The sequence below is a fragment of the Temnothorax curvispinosus genome, unplaced genomic scaffold (genome assembly GCF_003070985.1).
Source record: "Temnothorax curvispinosus isolate PA1 unplaced genomic scaffold, ASM307098v1 QBEX01006316.1, whole genome shotgun sequence".
NCBI lineage: Eukaryota > Metazoa > Arthropoda > Insecta > Hymenoptera > Formicidae > Temnothorax > Temnothorax curvispinosus.
Genome location: NW_020216096.1, coordinates 87,544 through 106,904, shown reverse-complemented (window position 1 = coordinate 106,904; position 19,361 = coordinate 87,544). Strand labels below are relative to the sequence as shown.

The 19,361-nt window shown below is 42.6% G+C and overlaps 1 protein-coding gene across 1 annotated transcript in view; it reads left to right on the top strand.

Moving 5' to 3' along the window:
* Nucleotides 1-19,361, top strand: part of LOC112455650 (serine/threonine-protein kinase minibrain) — a 58,011-nt gene that overhangs the window by 11,766 nt on the left and 26,884 nt on the right. The window contains exon 2 of the mRNA XM_025017694.1: nt 18,882-19,132. Within this exon, the coding sequence (XP_024873462.1) occupies nt 18,882-19,132 (251 nt within the window). The remainder of the gene's footprint in view (nt 1-18,881; nt 19,133-19,361) is intronic.

Genomic DNA, 19,361 nt, shown 5'->3' with positions numbered 1-19,361 from the left:
AGAGGAAATTAGAAATCGTCGATTTTTAGAATATTCGTGCCATCTCTCGAGAAACGTCTCCTCCTTAATGTAATTGGGATGCGGGATCTATGCAATTCTCTTCTAGAAACATTATTTTTTATAGCATTTATTTCTTTACTATATTTAAAACTAGCTAAAATTTCCCGGCGTTGCCCGGGCTTATCACAAAGTGTCAAGGGGATGAAATCAGGGGAGAGAGGGTGGGATAGCCAGGTTTCATGATAGCCTATATTTTCTGCAGGGGCCTAAAGAGTAATTATGCTAAATTTGGTCCAGATCGGCCAAAGGATTTAGGAGTTAATAGGGAACATACAGATAGACATTCTAGTTTTTAGTTTATTGTACATATAGATTACGCGTGTCGTATAGTTCTCTTTATTTGATAGATTAGAAGTATTTTGTTTTGAGACGCGTTTTTTAATATCTCCTATCACAAGTTCCACATTCTCACTTCGATAAAAATTCCGGTTATAATTATATAGAAATGGTATTCAATCGAGTAGCTCTGCGGCGCAAAACGTACATATACAGTACATGTATAAACTTCCTCTTTGAGATATCACGCGGATTAGTGAGTGGCATATATATATATATATTTTTCAAAACGATTCCGAGAGATAAAACGTTAAAATGATACAACGAAAGAGAAAGAGAAACATAAAGAGAGAAAGAGAGAGATAAGGAGACCAAGCGTCGTAATCGGATGATTACGAGGTGGCCGCAAAGCGATACTTTGGCGATAGGACAAATTTTTTTCCAAGGGTACTTAGAAACAAAGCGACGAGGCGGTTAAGGCTCGTAAACTCAAGTTGTCCACTGCAACGGCGTTTCAGACAGCGTTTTTTTTCCATTCTCCATCCCGAGGTCGATTTTTCTAATAGTCACAATCTTGTGGAAACTAATAATTCACATTCTTGTAAAAAATTTTGTGATTACTTCTGAAAATTCTCGGGATCATTTTTATGTACTTCATCTGTTGAGAAAGAAGATTAAAGAACGGAGTAAAGTTATTTTCAACACATAGTTCAAAAGCATTTCGATATTTGCAATCACATTTTAATATGGCAAAATTTTATTAAGATTATCTTTCGAACTATTTTTCTTATTCAAACTTTCTTTTCAAACTATTTTTAGATATTTCTTCAAGGAGAGAACGGTAGGAATATAAAAGAAATAGTCTCAATACTTATTTTTTTTATATTGGATATAATTTTTTTATATTAAATGTCATAGTTTAAATTAGTTGAGAATTAATGATCCACAGATCACAGACGCTTCCTGTTGCCTTCGTCGAAACCTTTCATGAAAGGGTTACTTTTGCCCTTTTTGATATCGCTCTCTAGAACCCGTGGTCCTCGCGTACCCTTTCAACCGCAACCACCGTCCCTTCGACATCGAGCATCGTTCGCCGATTCAACGAAGGTGGCGAAGGGCGAAGGGTTCGCCGCACGTATCTACCTTCAAGATGGCGCCCTACCGATCCCGGATACCTTTTCGCCCAGGGCGCCAGCCACGGGGAAGCTTTCCTCGTTCGCGTAGGGCTCTCCCCCGCCTTCGCCCTTCGCGCGCCCTTGCTCCCCCCATCAAGCGGCTATCGACTGCAGCGCCTCCGAGAGAGGAAACCGCCAGGGCATTCATCCCTACACCCTGCGCTTCTCCGCGCGCGCTTTCCCTCATGCTCTTCATGACGAAACTCGCGGCCCTAAATGCAAGTTTAAGCGTTCTTCATCCCTTCCCGATTTCAATCGTTTGAGTGATCTCAATTATTTGTGATCCTTTCTTCTCCCGGAAGGAGACAGAGCCCGGAAAGAGACGATTGAACTGCAATTAAAACGAATCGACGGCGTCGGAAAGAGCTGTGCCTACAGAACCCAGGACTATCCCAACGTAAGACGACGACGACGACGACAATGACAATGACGATGACGATGACGATGACGACATCGTCGTCTGCTCAGCTCGGTGATTCCTCACGCCTACCTCCTACCTTCTCGCCATCTCCGGTCCAGGCGTCGTACGTCGAGACGAAGAAGTCCTTACCTAGTCGAAGGACCGCGCGCGTGGTCTCCCTTTTCTCCCTTGCCGCGTTCCCCCTTTCAACCCCTTTCCCCGCGATTCGCGGCGGGCTCGCATGGAAGGCAGACCAGCCAGTCGGTCGGCGGTTGCTCCACCCCCGTGCGACACGATCAATACGCGACTCTCTCCTCTCGCCCTGTCTCTCTCGTTCTTGCCTCTCCTTCTCTTTCTATCATTCTCTATCTCGTTCTCTCTCGCGTTTCTATCGCGTTCTCGCTTCATCCACGACACACAAGCCGAGCGGCTCCGTCGTAGTCAGCAGCAGCAGCCAGCAGCAGCAGCAGCAGCAGCAGCTAGCAGCAGCCAGCAACCGGCAGAAGCGCGCTCGACTGGCTGTTCGTTTCGAAGCGGTCTTTCTGTTGCTATGCCGGCTCCCCTTTGGTCTCCCTTCTGTCTCCTCCGCTCGCTCGCACTCTCTCTCTCTCTCGTTTACTTCTATCTCCCCACTCTCCCCTCACTCACTCGTCCTGCTGCCGTACTCCCGGCTTGCCGGCGAGAACGCTCCTTCATGATCCTGCGGGATGGTTCCTGGCGCGTTCTGCTGCTCCTCCGCTTGGCGCCGCGAGAGATCTCTCCTCTACCTACGGTTTTCTCCTTCTGGCATCGTCCCACACCTGCTTACTTGAGATAACCTCCGTCGACCTTCCTGATCCTGTCCAAGATTCTGTTTTTATTCGTCGGTCCGAATATACTTGTTTCTCGACACGACGCGACTTTCCGTCTGTCAATCTCGCGGGTTAGATTCATATACGCTCTCTACTTGTTCGTTTTAATGAATTCGCTAACGTATGCGCTTCCATATTATCTTTTAAACGGTCCGGGCTTTTGTTGGTTGGGACGAAATTGAGAAAAATCAGAGATCACGTTGCGATTCCTGGACCGTATAAAAGCGAGCTTAAGGTCATCGTTGCACGACGATCTCGATTAAACGGTTCGGATTAATGGTTTCCTGTCCTTTTTTCTAGCCTATTCTCTTTATCGTCGTAAGATCGATGAAGAAGGATCATTTAGATTGTTGATCGAGATGATCACACATTTTTAAATCAAAACACCAAAAACACAACAAAAAAACTGAAATTAAAAAAATGACAAGGCATTTTAAATGATCCATGCAATCAGTTTTCGACGAATTTCTAGGTAAATTGAAAGGGAAGAATTAATAGAGCGGTCTGCGCATTTCTTGATTACAAGTGCATCTCAGTTAACTTTTTTTCTAATCGCATGGTTTACGACTTCATAAAGAATTATTTTTACGCCTCAAAAGGATCCTAGGTATCACCACGGCTCAGAATTTATTTCGGTCACGGGTCCAAATATAAACGTGATCGACGAAAATTCCATTAACCGTTCCAGTTATTTAAGCGTATCGAATATGACGATGCGATGGCGAAAATAAAAGTTGCCGACACGCGCGAGCAAACAGGAGATTTCTGCGACTGACTATTCCGTCAGCGGTGATCTGCCTGCAGTTGCAGGACATCCGAGCCGGGCGTGGGTGTTCAAGGTGAATAGTTTCTGAGTTTATATGTACGCCCACATGCCTCATCTTTTTTTGTTTTTCTTATTTTTTTTCTTACGCCCGTTGCAAGATAGTCGATCAGGGGACCGTTGCTCGTTGTGCCAGTGCCGGATATTTATCTCTACGAGGCATAAAACGCGCGCGGCGCGTAAGACTGGTGGAACATTTGCCGCGGCATGGACTGAATTTGCGCCGTGCGTGGGCAGTAAATAATATCGTCGTCCGAACGAACGAACGAACGTGCCGCGCACATATACTTGGCCTGAAAGCCAAGTTCGGCGATGCCGATAAGCCTGTCGCTTTACGTTAACAATATCGGCAATACTGTCTTGCGCGGCGCGCGATAAGAGTTTCCCCTCCTATTAGGCACGGGCTCCAGTGTTTTCCCCTAATGCATCAAGAATAAAAAATCTACAACGTGTATTTTACTTATGCTCCCGGCATGTCCTGAAAACAAGTTAGAAAGTAGAATAAAGTAGGAATTATTTATGTGTGAATAACGTTTTTTCCCCGAATAAAAGTATTATTAGGCATGTTTCTTTATGGTATGTTATTTTACCGTTATCGTTCGGCTAAATTCCTAGCTTTGTTACGGTATTTCTTCACGAAACGTTCTGCCAGATGAGTTTAAGGCACGTTTCTGCAATTGAAAGAGGCACGTCCGGCCGATCGCCTGACACATTTCGATCGAGCAAAATCTTCGTAAACGCCGTGCAAATAGCGCGTACTAACTGGTCAAAGTCCTCGTGGACGCAGAGAGCACGAATCTCATTATCTATTGATTGATAAGTGTCCCACCAATCACTGTCACCGTTACCTAGCTCCCCTACCACCGGAAATCAAGCTCAGATTTATGATATATAATTAGGTGTTAATTAATTGCTAATTTGTTGCTGCAGTCCCACATTTATCGCTTTTGCACATTAGCAGAAAATTAATATTAAAGTCAGAGATGCTACTTCCACGTTTGACAAAACGCGTATTGACGGTTCAAAAAAGAAACAGATTTAAAAAAATAATTGCTAGTTATTTTGCAAACAAATGCCGAAAATTTTAAATGCACCAACATGAAACCATATCATAATCGCAAGAGAAAATAAAAGACAAAAAGATACTAATAATTCCTTGATATTAAAATGTTTCCTGTCTTTTTTATTTAGTTTATAATTAGTAAATCGAAGTTCTTCAAAATAATCGGATACACTACTGTATGAGTCACGAAATTTTCTTTATATAATTTTTGAAAATTCTTTTACCCACACGTTTTACTCTTTTCGATATATTTTATAAGCTCAATAAGACACCGACACCTGCTTGTTACGCACAGCACAGCGTGTCACATATAAATTTAAAATACTGATCTAATATTGCAATAAAACGTGATATGCACGGTTGCATGCATTAACAGTTCTCCATGCCACTACATTCAACGATCGAATTTCTCTACGATGCGATGTCTAATACGCACACACGCGCAGTACAGGCGTATAGGTGTATCTTTTCGTTTATATCGTCGAATAGGAGAAGATGCCAATCGTGCGTTCGCAAAATATCACTAAATATCTGCCTTAACTTTGAACGCGTGATTTTTCAAACGTCGCTCACATACACCGCTCCAGATAGAGGCGCATGCGTTTCGTCGCGGGGGGGGGGGGGGGGGGGGACAGACAAAAGCACGAGTGGAACGACACTGTCCGGCAAGTTTTTCTCACGCACACTCGCGTCGTCGCCGGGCATCCGCGAATGAGCGAGCGTACGCACGTACGCACGCACGCACGCTCAAAATAACGACGTATAATTTCCTCGGTAAACACCTGTTTATCGATTAAACATTCGCGCCGTTTATCGCGGACAGGCGTCTGTTGGAAAACTCGCCGACCTATACCGTAGGGTGAACGGCCTTCCGAGTCTCGAGTGGATTTTTTTTAAAGCCGATATGCTGCGACGCGGTCCGTTTTAACGATCATTTCCCGGCGATTCCTATAGCGAGCGCCATCGAAGTCACCGACGCCCGACGACGCTAATTAACTTCAGATATTTGCTCGAAGCAGGAGATACGTGACGCGGGGAAAACGACGACTTCTTCGTAGCGTCGATTTGAATCTCGCAAGGATGTGCGACACGCTTATCTTTCCGCCCGTCAAATCCGCTTGATCAACGACATCGTCAATGTCCCGCGCGAGAACGATCGTCGTCGTTAAGATGCAATTTAAAAGGAAGCATAGCGCGATAAGCGTACCACGCACGGCCACGATTCTATTACCGCGTGATGGCGCAGCTTTTAATTGGTTCATTCTCATTGAGTAAGCGCACGACTTTTTCTGCACGACGCGGCGGCGCGCGCGCGGCACACTAATACGCCGTTTTCCCGTGTACGATCGGGAATAGTTGCGTACCGGCGCAAGAAAGTAAAGCTTTCCTCTCTTCCCCCTCCTCTTCCCCAACCCACTTCTCCACCTCCCTATCCGTCGCACCGTAAAATGGGGAGTGATTAGAGACGCGCCGATGAACAGAGACAAAGCGAGAGAAATCCTAACACGCGGCTCGCCCGCAACCGAGCCGCTTCTTGAGGAACGGCTTGCCGCCCCGTCGAACGTTGAACAGGCCGCATCTCGCAAACGTAGTTAGTCGACGTCGCGACTTTTGTCAGGATTGTATTTTAACTTTCCTTTTGAGAGGAGCACTTAACTTTAAAATAAAATTTAAAAAAAAATAAAAAAGAAGGAAGAAGGAGAAATGAAACAAGAAAGAAATTGAAATTGACTTTACTTTGAGTTTCATTTTTCGGATGAACAAGCAGCACATCCTATTGTTCCATTGATAGTTATTTTATATTCGTATCGCCTGAAAAATTGGAGCACTTACTGCACAATTTATAAGATCCTTTATGCCATGCATGCTCTCTTATCGCATTCTTTTCGCACGAGATAGATTTTTATGGACGAGAAATACGTAGTGAATACATAGAATTTGTTGCGTAACGCACCTCGTAGTCAAATCCGTCACTCTTTGACATTCCGTTGGTTTTTATAGCTGTCATCGGACAACAACGATGAATTACACGTGCACGTCCTGCCAGTAACAGGCAATTACCAGTTACGATTCGAACGCATATTTGTCATGTCAGAGCACGTTCGAAACGTAAAAGTAGACCGCATGAGATAAAAAAGAGAGAGAGACGCAATGCCGCAAGACCGTATGATTGGGCGAGGTCAGTGAATAAACAGCCGATAACATTTACCAAAGAAATTCAGCACATTTACTTTTATTTCTCTTTTTTTTAGGATTTATATTATTATATAAGCATATCATGTGTAGCTTTAGAACAGGAAACAGAGAGAAAGAGAGGAGGGGGAGTAAAATCATCTCGAGAAAATCATGTTTTTCAATAATTTATCTTTTGTCGCTTATAGTTTTAACTTAAATATTTAAAACAAAAGATTGAAAAAAGTTAAAAATTACCTTCAGTTATTTTGCAATAGCTTAATCAGAGTGAAACGTCTCTCTCGATGCTGCATCATCAACGATCTTCTGTATCATAAAATGACATTAAGATTTTTATTTTTCATGCAAGCATATCGTTGCCTATACATTCTGCTTTAGTATCTCATATTTCAGTTGCATATTTTAGTTGTATACTTACTATCAAGTTTAAGTACTTCTGGTGCCAATGATCTTACGTAGTAATAATCTCATTAATTTTTATAGCAGTAGTAAGTGATAGGAAGTAAAAACGCTTGCAATTCACGTTTGGCTTTGGATGAAGAATCAACGGAATCAATTGAAAAGATAGAAAAATTTATACTTATATTATTTACATTAGCTTGTTTTTGTGCGCTTTACTGCAGTTTATAGTAACATGCACGTGTTTCGCGCTAAAATGTATTATGACGTACATCACCTTAATTCGCTCTTCTCCTTTCCTCTCGCGAAAGAGGACATGGGTCGAAAGAGTGGAGAATTGGACGGCTCTTGTATATTATGCAAATGAGAGGTATACCAAGTTCTGGACGGAAATTCCTCTTTCCCTCTCTTTCTTATTCCTTATTTTCTGGCACCTCCTCCTCCTTCTTCTCCTTTTCGCGTTGACTCTTTTTCCCTCCTAGCTCTTTTTCGTACTTACCTCTCGTCTCGTCTCTGTGCCTCGCTTTCGCACCGGGACTAGAGTCGAGAGGCAAGCAGGTAGCGTTCGCGTCGCCTACGACTTATGGCGTTCGCTGTCTTTTGCAAATCTGCCGGTCTCTCGCGAGAATTTTTGAGGGAGGTGACAAAGAAGAGGGAGGAGAAGGAGAAGAACTCGCAGGCAGGAGGAATCGTCCCGTATTCGAGTCACATGCGACTGGTTGTGTACATAGGTTTATACAACCAGTCGTCTTCGTCGTTCTTCCGCCTGATGTTCTCTCCCACACTCTCGCGTTCCCCTTTCTCTCTCTCTCTTTCTCTCTCTCTCTCTCTCGTCCCCATATACGGGAATTTCTGATTGCGAGAGTCTCGCCCCGTCACCCTGTCACCACCCCTACGTAGCATCTGCCAAGCGGCGTAACGAAAACGGCAGTCTCGGTTGCGAACGGGTCGGCAAGACGTTGCGGCGTAACGATATTTTGCCGCTTAATCCTCTTATCCGAAAATGATAGGTTAATAACTTTATGTTAATATAAAATTTAGCGTGAATTATACGCGAAATATTTTTAAGCCGATTATAATTTTATTCTTAGCCACCCTTCTGCTAATCTTTCAGCCAATTACCTCAATAATGTTCCCAGTTAAAAACGTTAATTAATTTCTAATTTAGGTTTACTTATTAGAGATTACGGTCGTTTTGAGATATCAGTTCTTGAAAAATTGCTTTAAATCCAATGTATCTGCAATAGTGTCAACATTAATATCTTGGAATATCTAAAAAATTAATATAATTTATCAATATAGTGACATATTTTAATGCAAAACATAAAGCGCACGTAAAATTGCTATCAGAAAGATGTTTCCAGTCGGATAGCTTATGTTAGTGAGGATAAAACATTTCTACCGGATTCAATTCTTCCTCGGTGGAGACGCACGGTCAAGACGCTGAACAAACGCCGGGGATGTTGTTCCAGCGGCAGATATGGCGAATATAAGACGCGACGCTCTATATCAGTATAATCACCGTAATGCTACAAATTCCGATATTGCCTGAGGCCCACGATCGAAAGTTATGATATACGTTCGCGGAGAGCGAACGTATACACCTCGCGTTCGCTTATTATCAATCGACGTCGTCGTCGTTGTCGTCGTTATCGTTATCGTTTACAGATCGCGGAGGTCTTTGGTACTTTTTCCTTCGCGACAACACAATTTTTATTTCTCGAAGTTCAAAAGCCAGACGCTTCGGAAAACAAAAGCGAGCTTTTATTTAAAAAAAAAAACGATAAATTTGAGATTTGTCTTTCTTAAAAGACGCTCATTCTTTATTTTAAACCTGGCGATAATGATGATAAAGATACTTTAAATAATTTGGGGCAAACGAGACTCGTGCATAATTAACATTTTTTTCAGTAATCGCGGATCGTTAAGGAAATGGATATTAAAAGATATATCATACCTAGAAGCGATAATGGAAATAAAATTTTATTTATTTATGGAGTATTAAAGAATTATACATATTACGATTTATAATTACCTTCCGATTTTTTTTGTAGGATTCTACAAGTTAAAAGTTGGAAATAGATTGGTGCGCCATATCGGTAATGTGGAAAAAGAAACGGAATACTTAACGTGTGTAATGTTGATTCACTTCTTTTTGAAATCCTGTTTCGGTGAAAGCGAGAAAATCGATACCGCAGTGTCTGTTTCTCTTCGCATTGTACACCGTATCCTTCTTACCTACCTACCTTAGTTAGATACGTACGTAAGACGGGCTAAGTGGGATCATAATAATTCACAATTCCGAGTGGGGTATTAAATATCGATTTTATTTGACAAGAACGCCCGGTCGTCGTCGCACACACGGGCCATACACGGTGCTCGTGAGTAACGCTGGTCGTGGGAAGCTTTGGCATTTCCGGATGTAGGTTGATATAATAGGCGAGAGCCAGGCTAGAGAGCGCGGGGGAGGGAAGAGACGGAGAGGGAGAGAGAGAGGGTGCCAATTATGAACGGTAACACATATTACGTGTGTCGATTGTATCGGGTGTACCTAACATATCGTTGACGTTATAAACTTGAGATTTTATTGCGAATTTCGGCCCTGAAGATGTCTAACTAAAACTCGAGTCTAATGCAATATAGTTAGTCGACTGGTCTTTTCTATATCTTTTAGTATACCTTTACCTAATTCTTTCTTATTACCTTTGTATATTTTTTAAACAATTTCCAATTGTTATTTTTATGGAGAATTCAAAGTTTTTAATATTATTTCCTGTTAAAACGCAGAGTTGCATCATACGATATTAATTTTTTTATGAAAACTTAATACAAATAGTTGACCCCATTTTCGCCGATCAATAATAAAATCGCCGATCAATAATAAAATCGAAAAATTAATCAGCGACAAACGAAAACTATTCTATACGGTATATGATAGGTTGTTAAAATTTGTAAAAATAATATATAAGCGGTGAACATTTTTTTATCGACGTACAGAAGAAACGATTGTCCTTAGTGTGTTGAAGGGATGGCCCTTTCGCTAGTATAATTTTTGCGGGAAGAAATCGTCGCGCCCGCATTTCGCATCGCCGCGGTGACGTGAGTTTGCGAGGAGGCAGGTGGGAACAATAAAATCGTTCCCGGCGTAATTAACCACTTTTAAATGCCGGTGAATGAATGCCGGACGATTATTATCGGCGCGGGCGATCGCGAACACGCGAGGTTGACGTACGCGTTGCGCTAATGCGACCCACCCGTGTTGCATTCCCGCAAGTGATAGACGTGTCCAGAGTCGGTCCTCGAATGGTTAAAACACTTTTCCCTATCTCTGCCTTTTCTTTTTTTTTATTTACAGAGAGAAAGAGAGAGACCTCTATCTATTTAGCCCGCCGCGTAAGATGCTTAGCAACCCGCGCCACGAAAGTGGAGAAATCAGTCTTAGCTCTTTCATATAAGAAACTTAGCTGCGGGCGGGCTCAATTTATTTTGTTTGTACGAAACGCTACGTTAAGCGACGTATATTTTTTTTTCGAGGCTAGACTAGATATCAGTAATGGAGAAAACTGCATTTTTAACTCGGAAAAAAGCGGACACGGCTGAAGGTAACTGCTTTCGATTGATCCACTTTTCTTACGCGGTTGCAAACGATCTCCCTGAATGTGGGAGTCTCTTCTGTCTCTGTATTAAACGTAACTTCGAATACGACGACGCGGAGACAAATGTAAAGCGTTATGCGGCGGAAGGAGGGAAGATTGGGCGGATTTGAAGCCACTTTTCTCTCTTCATATCTCGCGAGCTCAGCTGTTCTCGATGTGAAAGTCTCGGGGAAAAAAGAAAGGGAGAATCGTTCTCTCGCGAAAGAGCCGGCAATTTCTCCGCGGCGCGGCGGTGCGCGGAGTCATTCGCCGAGGTCAGAAAAAGATACGACTGCGATCGTTTCGCACCGTGTACTTGCAAATACCCCCCCGAGAGAGGTTCGACCGCGGGGGCGAACGGAGGGACGGAGGGACGAGGGGGCAAAACGGGGGTGTCGTAGGATCGAGGGGGTGAGGACAGACGAGGGGGATGAAGGGCGGTGGATCAAGAAGCATGAATGAAGCGGAATGCGTGCTGGCTATCGCGAACGGCCTGTGTCAAGCCTTCCGTGACCTCGCGACGGCGGTTCTCAACCCGCGTATGCGTGCCGGTACGCGTTATCTCGTCTCCGCGATCTCTGGCGAACTTCACGCGCCCCCAGCTTGAGGCTTGCGAACGTTGTAACGCGACATTTACGTATATAGAGAGAAGAGAAGCAGCAGCGGCTTTTACACGGTTTGTTACAGACGTGTCTAGATTCTATTCTGAAATTTTTATTATCTTTTTAGCCGTATCAGAGATTGGTATGCGAGATACTACCGTATTTGTCACACAGAACATGAAATTTTAATCAGATTGAAGCAAAATTGTCGCCCCATGGGTTTTATACTTTTTCCTTTATATCCACAAAGAAAATTTTCATTTTTTTTCCCCAAGTATTTCGGTTTTCCGACTTTGATGCAGAGGTTGATAGAAAAAGATTAGAGTATCAATTTGATATGAGTAGCGCTACGGTTATACATATAATTATAATAAATCATAATCTTAACTATAGATTGAATCAACTAACGGATTTATAATTAAAACCAAGGACTGAATTTTAATGACAATTTTGCATAGCTATTTTTACGCGTAATCCTGATGCGTGTTTATCTTTTTTCTTTAAGCGGGGAGCACCATATACATGTGCATAAGAAAATAGACCAATCAATTTTCTTATGCTTACGCATTATACGTTGTGCAGAAGTGTGTGCTCCCCGCTTTACCGTGAAGGCTAACCGATAACCGAACTCGTTACCGTATTCTACCGGTAACGTTTACCGCGGTGCCCGAATTCGACCGTGGGACTGCGGGGGCTCAAATTGGCAAAAATTGCGGGGTCGTGCCCTCGCGCCTCGGCGAGAATAAAGGGACGGTAAACACGGCGCGACAGATGGCACTCGGCATTATGCCGCCACGTGCGAGACCGTTCGTTTCGATAATACGTTATCGACGAGTTCGCCCTATCTCGCGCATCCGCACCGGAAAAATTCTCGGTTCTTCGCGAGGAAAAAGAAACAAAAGAGGGAGAAAAAAAAAAGGAAAACGAGCGAGCGAACGAACGAAAAAAGAATCCGTGCGCGATCTGCGCGGCGAAAACGGGGGTTGTTCGCGTACTCTCGTGCGAAACGTTCCAGTTTCAGGCAGCGGCGCGCCTATATCGACCGACAGGATAATCCACCCCTCTCCCGCTTCTCCCTCTTCCCCGTCCGCTTTCTGTATCGATATGTGCCTGAATTTTTCACGATCGAGCCGGGATATATTTTTGGAACGAGGAATCTTTTGTCGATGGTGCTCACTCTTTCCACACGCCACGGTGCGTTTTCGATCCGGTAGGTTCGTTTGAAGTGCGAAATGAACTTTAGGACTTACTAATCGCGAGGAATTACGGCTAGACGCCCGCCGTCGCGCGCGCGCCGAAAACAGTTTTCACGTGAGCCGTATATCGGCTTATTGCTCGAAAAATAATACCCCAAGTAACGGAGATCTTCGATACACATTTTTCGCGCGGATCATCGAGACGAGAGACGCAATGATTCTTGAACGAAAAGGGTTTATTTAAACCACGACTTACGATCTTTTCATATGTTCCGAGAGATTATGTAACGCGGAGCGGACAATCCTCTTTCTAATCGATTTTTCGTCTCTGATACCGATGTGATTGCAAAGTCTCATTCTCAAAGGGACCGTCACGTCGAGATTTTTCGTTGTCCGAAATCTCCGCGCCATTCCTTTTTACGGGAGAGATGGAAAGACGCGCGGATTACTTACGTCGGATTAATCGATTATACATCTCGATGCGATGCTCGTACGCGAGAGAAAACGCGCGCACGGAGAACCGCTGTACTCCCGCGCGTGTTAATGAATATTTTTTTTCATTCAACCGCGCCCTGGCCTACATTTCAAACGGAGCAACGACGGCGGGGCTCTCTCATCGAGGCGATGGGAGAACAGCCCCGCTTTCCGATACGCAGTGGCTCGTAAAATAATAATAAAAAAAAAAGGAAACGTTGGATAGTGAGGTACGGAAGGAGGAGAAGGACGAATGGGAGGGGGGAGGGAGACAAGTGAGGGACGATCTGGAGGGAGGGAACGGGTCAAAGGGGATAGACAGCCCGCAAATTTGACCCGACCTAGTCGTGATTTTCTCGTTACCCCTGTCGTTTCTGCGTCTCTTTTTCTCGTCCCGCTTCTCCCCTTTTCCTCCGCTCTTTTTTTTCCTCTCTTTTCCTGTCGCTTTCTTGCTTTTTTTTCCTTCCCTTTCTTCCCCTTCGGTGCGTGTCTTTCGGTAACGTGTGTACGTTGAAGTCTCGCGTGGTGAATGATTGGCTGGATAAGTTATCGTTTTGCCCCCGAGTTGACGAGTTCGAGCATCGACGGCTTTTTTGCCGATGTTTTTTTGCCTCAATTTTTTTTATCGTTCCGGGGGAGGGGAGGGAGGTGTATACCGCAGTGGAAAGACACGGTGCAACTAAACGAGGAAAAGATCAGTACCTCGTAATATCCCGATTATATCCCGAACAAATCCCGGGTGGTCCCGGCCGATGATTATTCATGTCACGCGATCGACTCGTTGGAAAATTACATTTTCAGTTTGCGCTCCGATGCAGAAGAGTGTGTGCATTTTTCATGTCAGTTACATAAAATATGTAAATGACGATGAATGCCCTTACAGCGGAAAACAAGTGATATGTAATCTTTATTTGACAGTTTTATAATTTAATTTATTTTTAGGACTATTTTTCCAATGTGATTATTTCTCCATTTAATATTATCAGGTCTTGAGAAGGAGAATAATTATATCACAAATTGTATCATAAATTTCCTTGACCAGATGGTCAATTTGCTATTTATTTAAGACTAATTGTAAATCATAAATGTAACAATTACTTAGCACGTTCAAGCGTATTTTACGTGACTTTTCGCAAATTGAATTATTTTATACTCAAAGGAACAATAAAACGTTTATATTATAGTAGTAAATTTATAGACTTTATAGTATTGAATTTTGCACGCAAATATAATACGTGACATATTTATTTGACTGTCGCTTCATGACGGTCACCGATGACCGATAAGGCGTAAACGGAAATCCCAATGTCGACCACCGGTGACACGGCGGTGAATGTGTTAATCTCTCATTTGCTACATAACGACGCACAATGATCAAATTTCACTGCTTTTTGTTTTTATCCAATTTTATAAGACACTTGTGTCGGAATTCAATTTATCTACGTTTCACGTTTCACGTAAGCTCGTTATGAGTCGAGTCACAATTCAAGGTAAACACGAGCTTGCATAAAAATATTCAATAATACTTGGAAATATCGCGAAAAGCGTAATAAGCATTCTGCTCGCTTATATCTACCGTTGCTTGTTCATTCATTCGTTTGTTTGTACACTCAACCATTCACTTGTCTCAGTCACATGTTCGATCTATGGCGCATTTATTCGTTCGAGCCAGTCATGCACATTCTTTCCTCGTTATTTCATTAACTAAAATGCGACAAATGAAGTACGCGAAGTAACTTTATCTGCACGGACATGTTATTTCTCAGCTCATTAAATTATATCGCGTCACAATATTGTCGTAAAGTGCATAAGTAAGCGATCGTTGGGGAAATATTGCGAAATAATCTAATTTCTTATTTAAAAATTGTTTTAATTGGCTGATGTGCAGAAATACAAATTATATGATACACTATGATGTTATTAGTTGACCGGTATCGAAAATGCACGCAATTAATGAAACTTCTTTTTCGTCGGCTTCATTCAATCTATATGCAAAAACAATTAAATTGCTTCCGGAGTATATTTCATTGCGCGCGCTCTTTGTCCTTCCTCTCTACTCGAGAGGCTTTTCAAGGAGGCATTCAAGGTACGACTGAGCGGAACACCAACTCGGCTATTTAATCGGACCTTCCGAAAGAGAGATTTCCGTTTGTTGTCGGTAAGCCGACATTTAAAAATTATGAAAATAAATATATTAGTAAAAATAGGAAAAACAAGTATACACTGCTAAATTCGTAGTGTCAAATTATACTCAATTCGAATCGTTTTCAACCATTCCTATAGATTGCCACTGCTCCTACTCAACATATCATTAATTTAACTAAACCAATGTAGTTAAAATATTCGATGCACATCGTAGTTAAAAATAACAAAATGTTATTTAACTTAAGGTATTGATTTAAATTGCATCCTTTAATATTTAACAGTGTATGGACGAGTGAGATTTTTATCCGGGCATGATCTCGTAACATTTACGTCCCACGTGAAGAGGGAAGAAGGAAAAACAAATCGCGAATAAGCCGAGTAACTTCGACTACGGCCGCGCAAAAAAGGCGAAACGTGGGTGGTCCTATAAGGGTGCTGTTTCACGTAGCACCAAGCGGTCCGGCGTTAAGCCGGCCCGCGTCACCTAACGGGGTCGTTAAAATGACAGTAAATGCTTCAGCGGGTGCCGAAGCGGACGACGGACGGACGAGGAGTCATACGTCAAAATTAACGACCCCACCTACTCGCTGCGGTCCCGATTCTCCGCCGCGCATGGAACACGTTTCGTCCCTTCTTGTTAATTATCGACACTTCTCTCTCGCTCTCTTTGTTCGACTTTCGCAAGATTTAGGTTTCATTCGCCTCACTCCCCAATCTGATTTGGAGGCTCGCGCGAGCGATTTGATCCTTTCAAAAGCGCGAAACAATAAACGCCAGATTTTTCCGTTTCTTCCCCACGAGAAACGTGGTGGCTTTTGCAACTTGCTCGCATAATTACCGGAGCGAGATTGAATTGGCAACGATAAAAGTTAAATTAATTACGATAGCAACAAAAATTAAATTAATGTCCGGAACATTTCTTTAACATTTTTACGGTATCTTAAGATTGCTTTTGACTGATGTAAATGAAGCGTTATACCTCTTGTGGAAGCGAAACGGGTCTTTTTACCGGCCAGAAAAAAAAGGAAGAGGAAAGAGGACCGCGCGAGAGTGGTCCGTTCACCGGCGGAATTGTTAATTATCGATGCTCTCGCATTTGCGCGCTTTTGTTCTCACCTCTCCTCTACCGCAAGTGTTCGTCCTCGCCGTGAAGAGCGCCCGAGAGCGCCTTAAAGAGCTCTCGTTTCAACGGCTGATGAAAATACTTAAGCGAAACCGCCAGCACGCGCCCGGAGAGAAGAAATCGAGCGTTCGGATACTATTTTTCGAATCAGATTTCCCCTTTCAATTATACCGTACGTACGCGTGTACATTTATATCGCACACGGCGCTTCCCACGAAACGCGCGTGTAATTTTTAACACTGTACAGGAATCTATTATTTTTTATGACGTTCGTTAAAGGGTTGAGTTTTTGGCCGCGCCGACGAATACTTTTCCGCGAACGTCGAATCGGTCAAGACGAAAAGCTCTTGCCTTTTGCCTTTTCGCTTTACGAAGAAAAGGTCCGTTGCAGATTGCACCTGGGCGAACTACTGTCTATTTCTGCGGCAGATCGTTATAGAAACAATCAACGCGAGTTTCTTCAACACGCATGCTTCTTCGAACGTATCGCAATTCCCAGCCCGCGCGGTCGTGATTCATTCGGACGGATTACTTTTCACGGAAGGAGTTGTTGCAAATTGCCGTCTGTCATTTTCCCGCAATCCTCTGTGCTTGAGACTCGCGATGATTATAATCATCGCGAGTCTCTTACTCGTGAAAAAGTCACGCTAATCCTGGTATGCCAGTCCGCGAGGAGGATTTTGATCTCTTTGGTAGATTTATCGAAACAATGTATATGATTATATTATTAAAAGGGACACTTTGATTAGCTTGAGAAAAACTCCATTAGAGAGAAGGTAACTTATCACGCGGACCACAAAAGAGTTGGATTTAACATACCCTGGTATTATTACGGGATTATCCGAGAGTAATTTCAACAAAACCGATTCTGTTTGCGGAGGAGTAGCGGCGGCGGTTTTAATCGCGTATTCATTCGCGGACACGCGACTCCGCGAAATTTTTCTGATGCTAATTACGTCGCGGCTTTAACGTCGACCGTAAAAAAAGAAGCTCAGGACCGAATGATCTTTCCTCAGTGAAAAAGATATCCCACCGATTGTCGTTGTATTCTCCTCGTACATTGTTTCAAATTAATAGCTAATACGATTGCTAATTACTGCAATCAAAAATATATGGAACACGAGTGATGTAAAATTATTGCACGGCATATAATAATTCTAACGGGATCTTGCATTATTTACGACATATTCGTCCATTACTGTCTTATGTCCGTGTTTGATATCGCTCATATTTTTCTTTTTTTATATATTTCTATTGCATATTTTTTATGAGCGGGTGTTTACATAATTTTTAATTAAGATGACGTTTATATTATACCATTAATAGTGTAATGAACTACCTTTATGTTCTGCTTAAAAGATGAAGAAGAATAATTAACGTGACAAGTTATATGACTAATACATTACCTATTTAAGATTAATTATTAGCGTAAATAGCATTTTTGAACCCACACTAAAAGCAAGCTTTGCAACAACAACAAAAGTTTTTTCAGAAATAGAAAGATTTCCAATAATTTCTTATATTTATAGGTAAAAAATTAGGTTAATATAACTTTATGTGAATAAACACACATATTTAATCCTAATCAATTTAGTTCATTTTTACGCCTCAAATTACATGTCTGCAATCGAATTTATTTGTCACAGCAAGCATAATAATCTTACATCTTTAGCGTCGCAGCATCGATCAAAACAACTTGCAACTTGGTTGCTTGACGTTCCCTAATTACTACGCGAATCTAATTACCTAATGATAAACTTAACAGATAAACGTCAATATCAGGCAGTAAACATAAATATTGATCATTGACTAAACTCGCGACCACGCATTGATCCATTTCTGCAAAGCTACGAGTTGAATTTTCTCACTGCAATTACCATGCAGATTTCAAAAATCAATATCGTGCGTATGTGTGAACAATAATACATATAATATTATACTGAATAATAATCTCTTGCGTATTATATATTTATATATTTTTTTCACGATTTTAATATTCAATGATTTAATCATAACATCAGAGATGTTTTGATTTTTATTTTAGTACTTCCAACAGAAATACAATTACAAGAAAGTATTAAAGAAGAAAGATAGCAAAGCTTCTTTTATTCTGTTCAGTTTATAAATTTGAAAGATTGTCGTCGGAGAATCACGTTTGCGAGAATCGAGAGTCGACGATCATAATGATCATTGCGTATCCGCGTTCGGAATGATCATGTCTTATTTCGACCTTAATGTAACATATTTCGATACGATCGTGTCCGATGGTCGCGTGTAGCAGTAAGGAAACGTCAAACAGAATTTAATCGAGCAGAAGCTCGATATAGTAGCTCTTTCCCTCTCGCGTACGTATACCCCTGTGCGATCAGCGCTCGAAGGCGGAACGTGCACACGCGGGGGTGTATCAAAGTGAGTACTCTTCGACCGTCGCCATGCATTGATCCGTTTGTCTCCTGGTGCTTTCAGTGAGCGGGAGGACGGGGACCGGCGGTGCGCCCCTTTACGGGCGCCTGGTGGCCGAGGAGCCCATGCCCTCCGCGGTATGCAGTGGGGCTGGTGCCGCGGGTGGCGGGGCTGTCGGCGGGGTTCCGCAGGAGACCCCCTCGGACATTCACGCCATGCAGGCCAGGATACCCCACAGGTTTCGCGATCCAGCGACGGCGCCCCTCAGGAAACTCAGCGTCGACCTCATCAAGACCTACAAGCACATCAACGAGGTAAGAACTGACGTTGTCACGACTTTACCTGCGGAAGGCCGCGGACGGCGCGGACTCCTGCCGCGCCGAGGCTTGCGCTGCGCGTTTTCTCGCGAATAATCCTTGTTTTTAAAACGTGTTATCAAATTTTTTATATCTTACGCCTACACTTAAATTATATATATGTATATGCTGTTATGTAGATTATTATTATTATTATTATTATTATTATTATTATTATTATTATTAT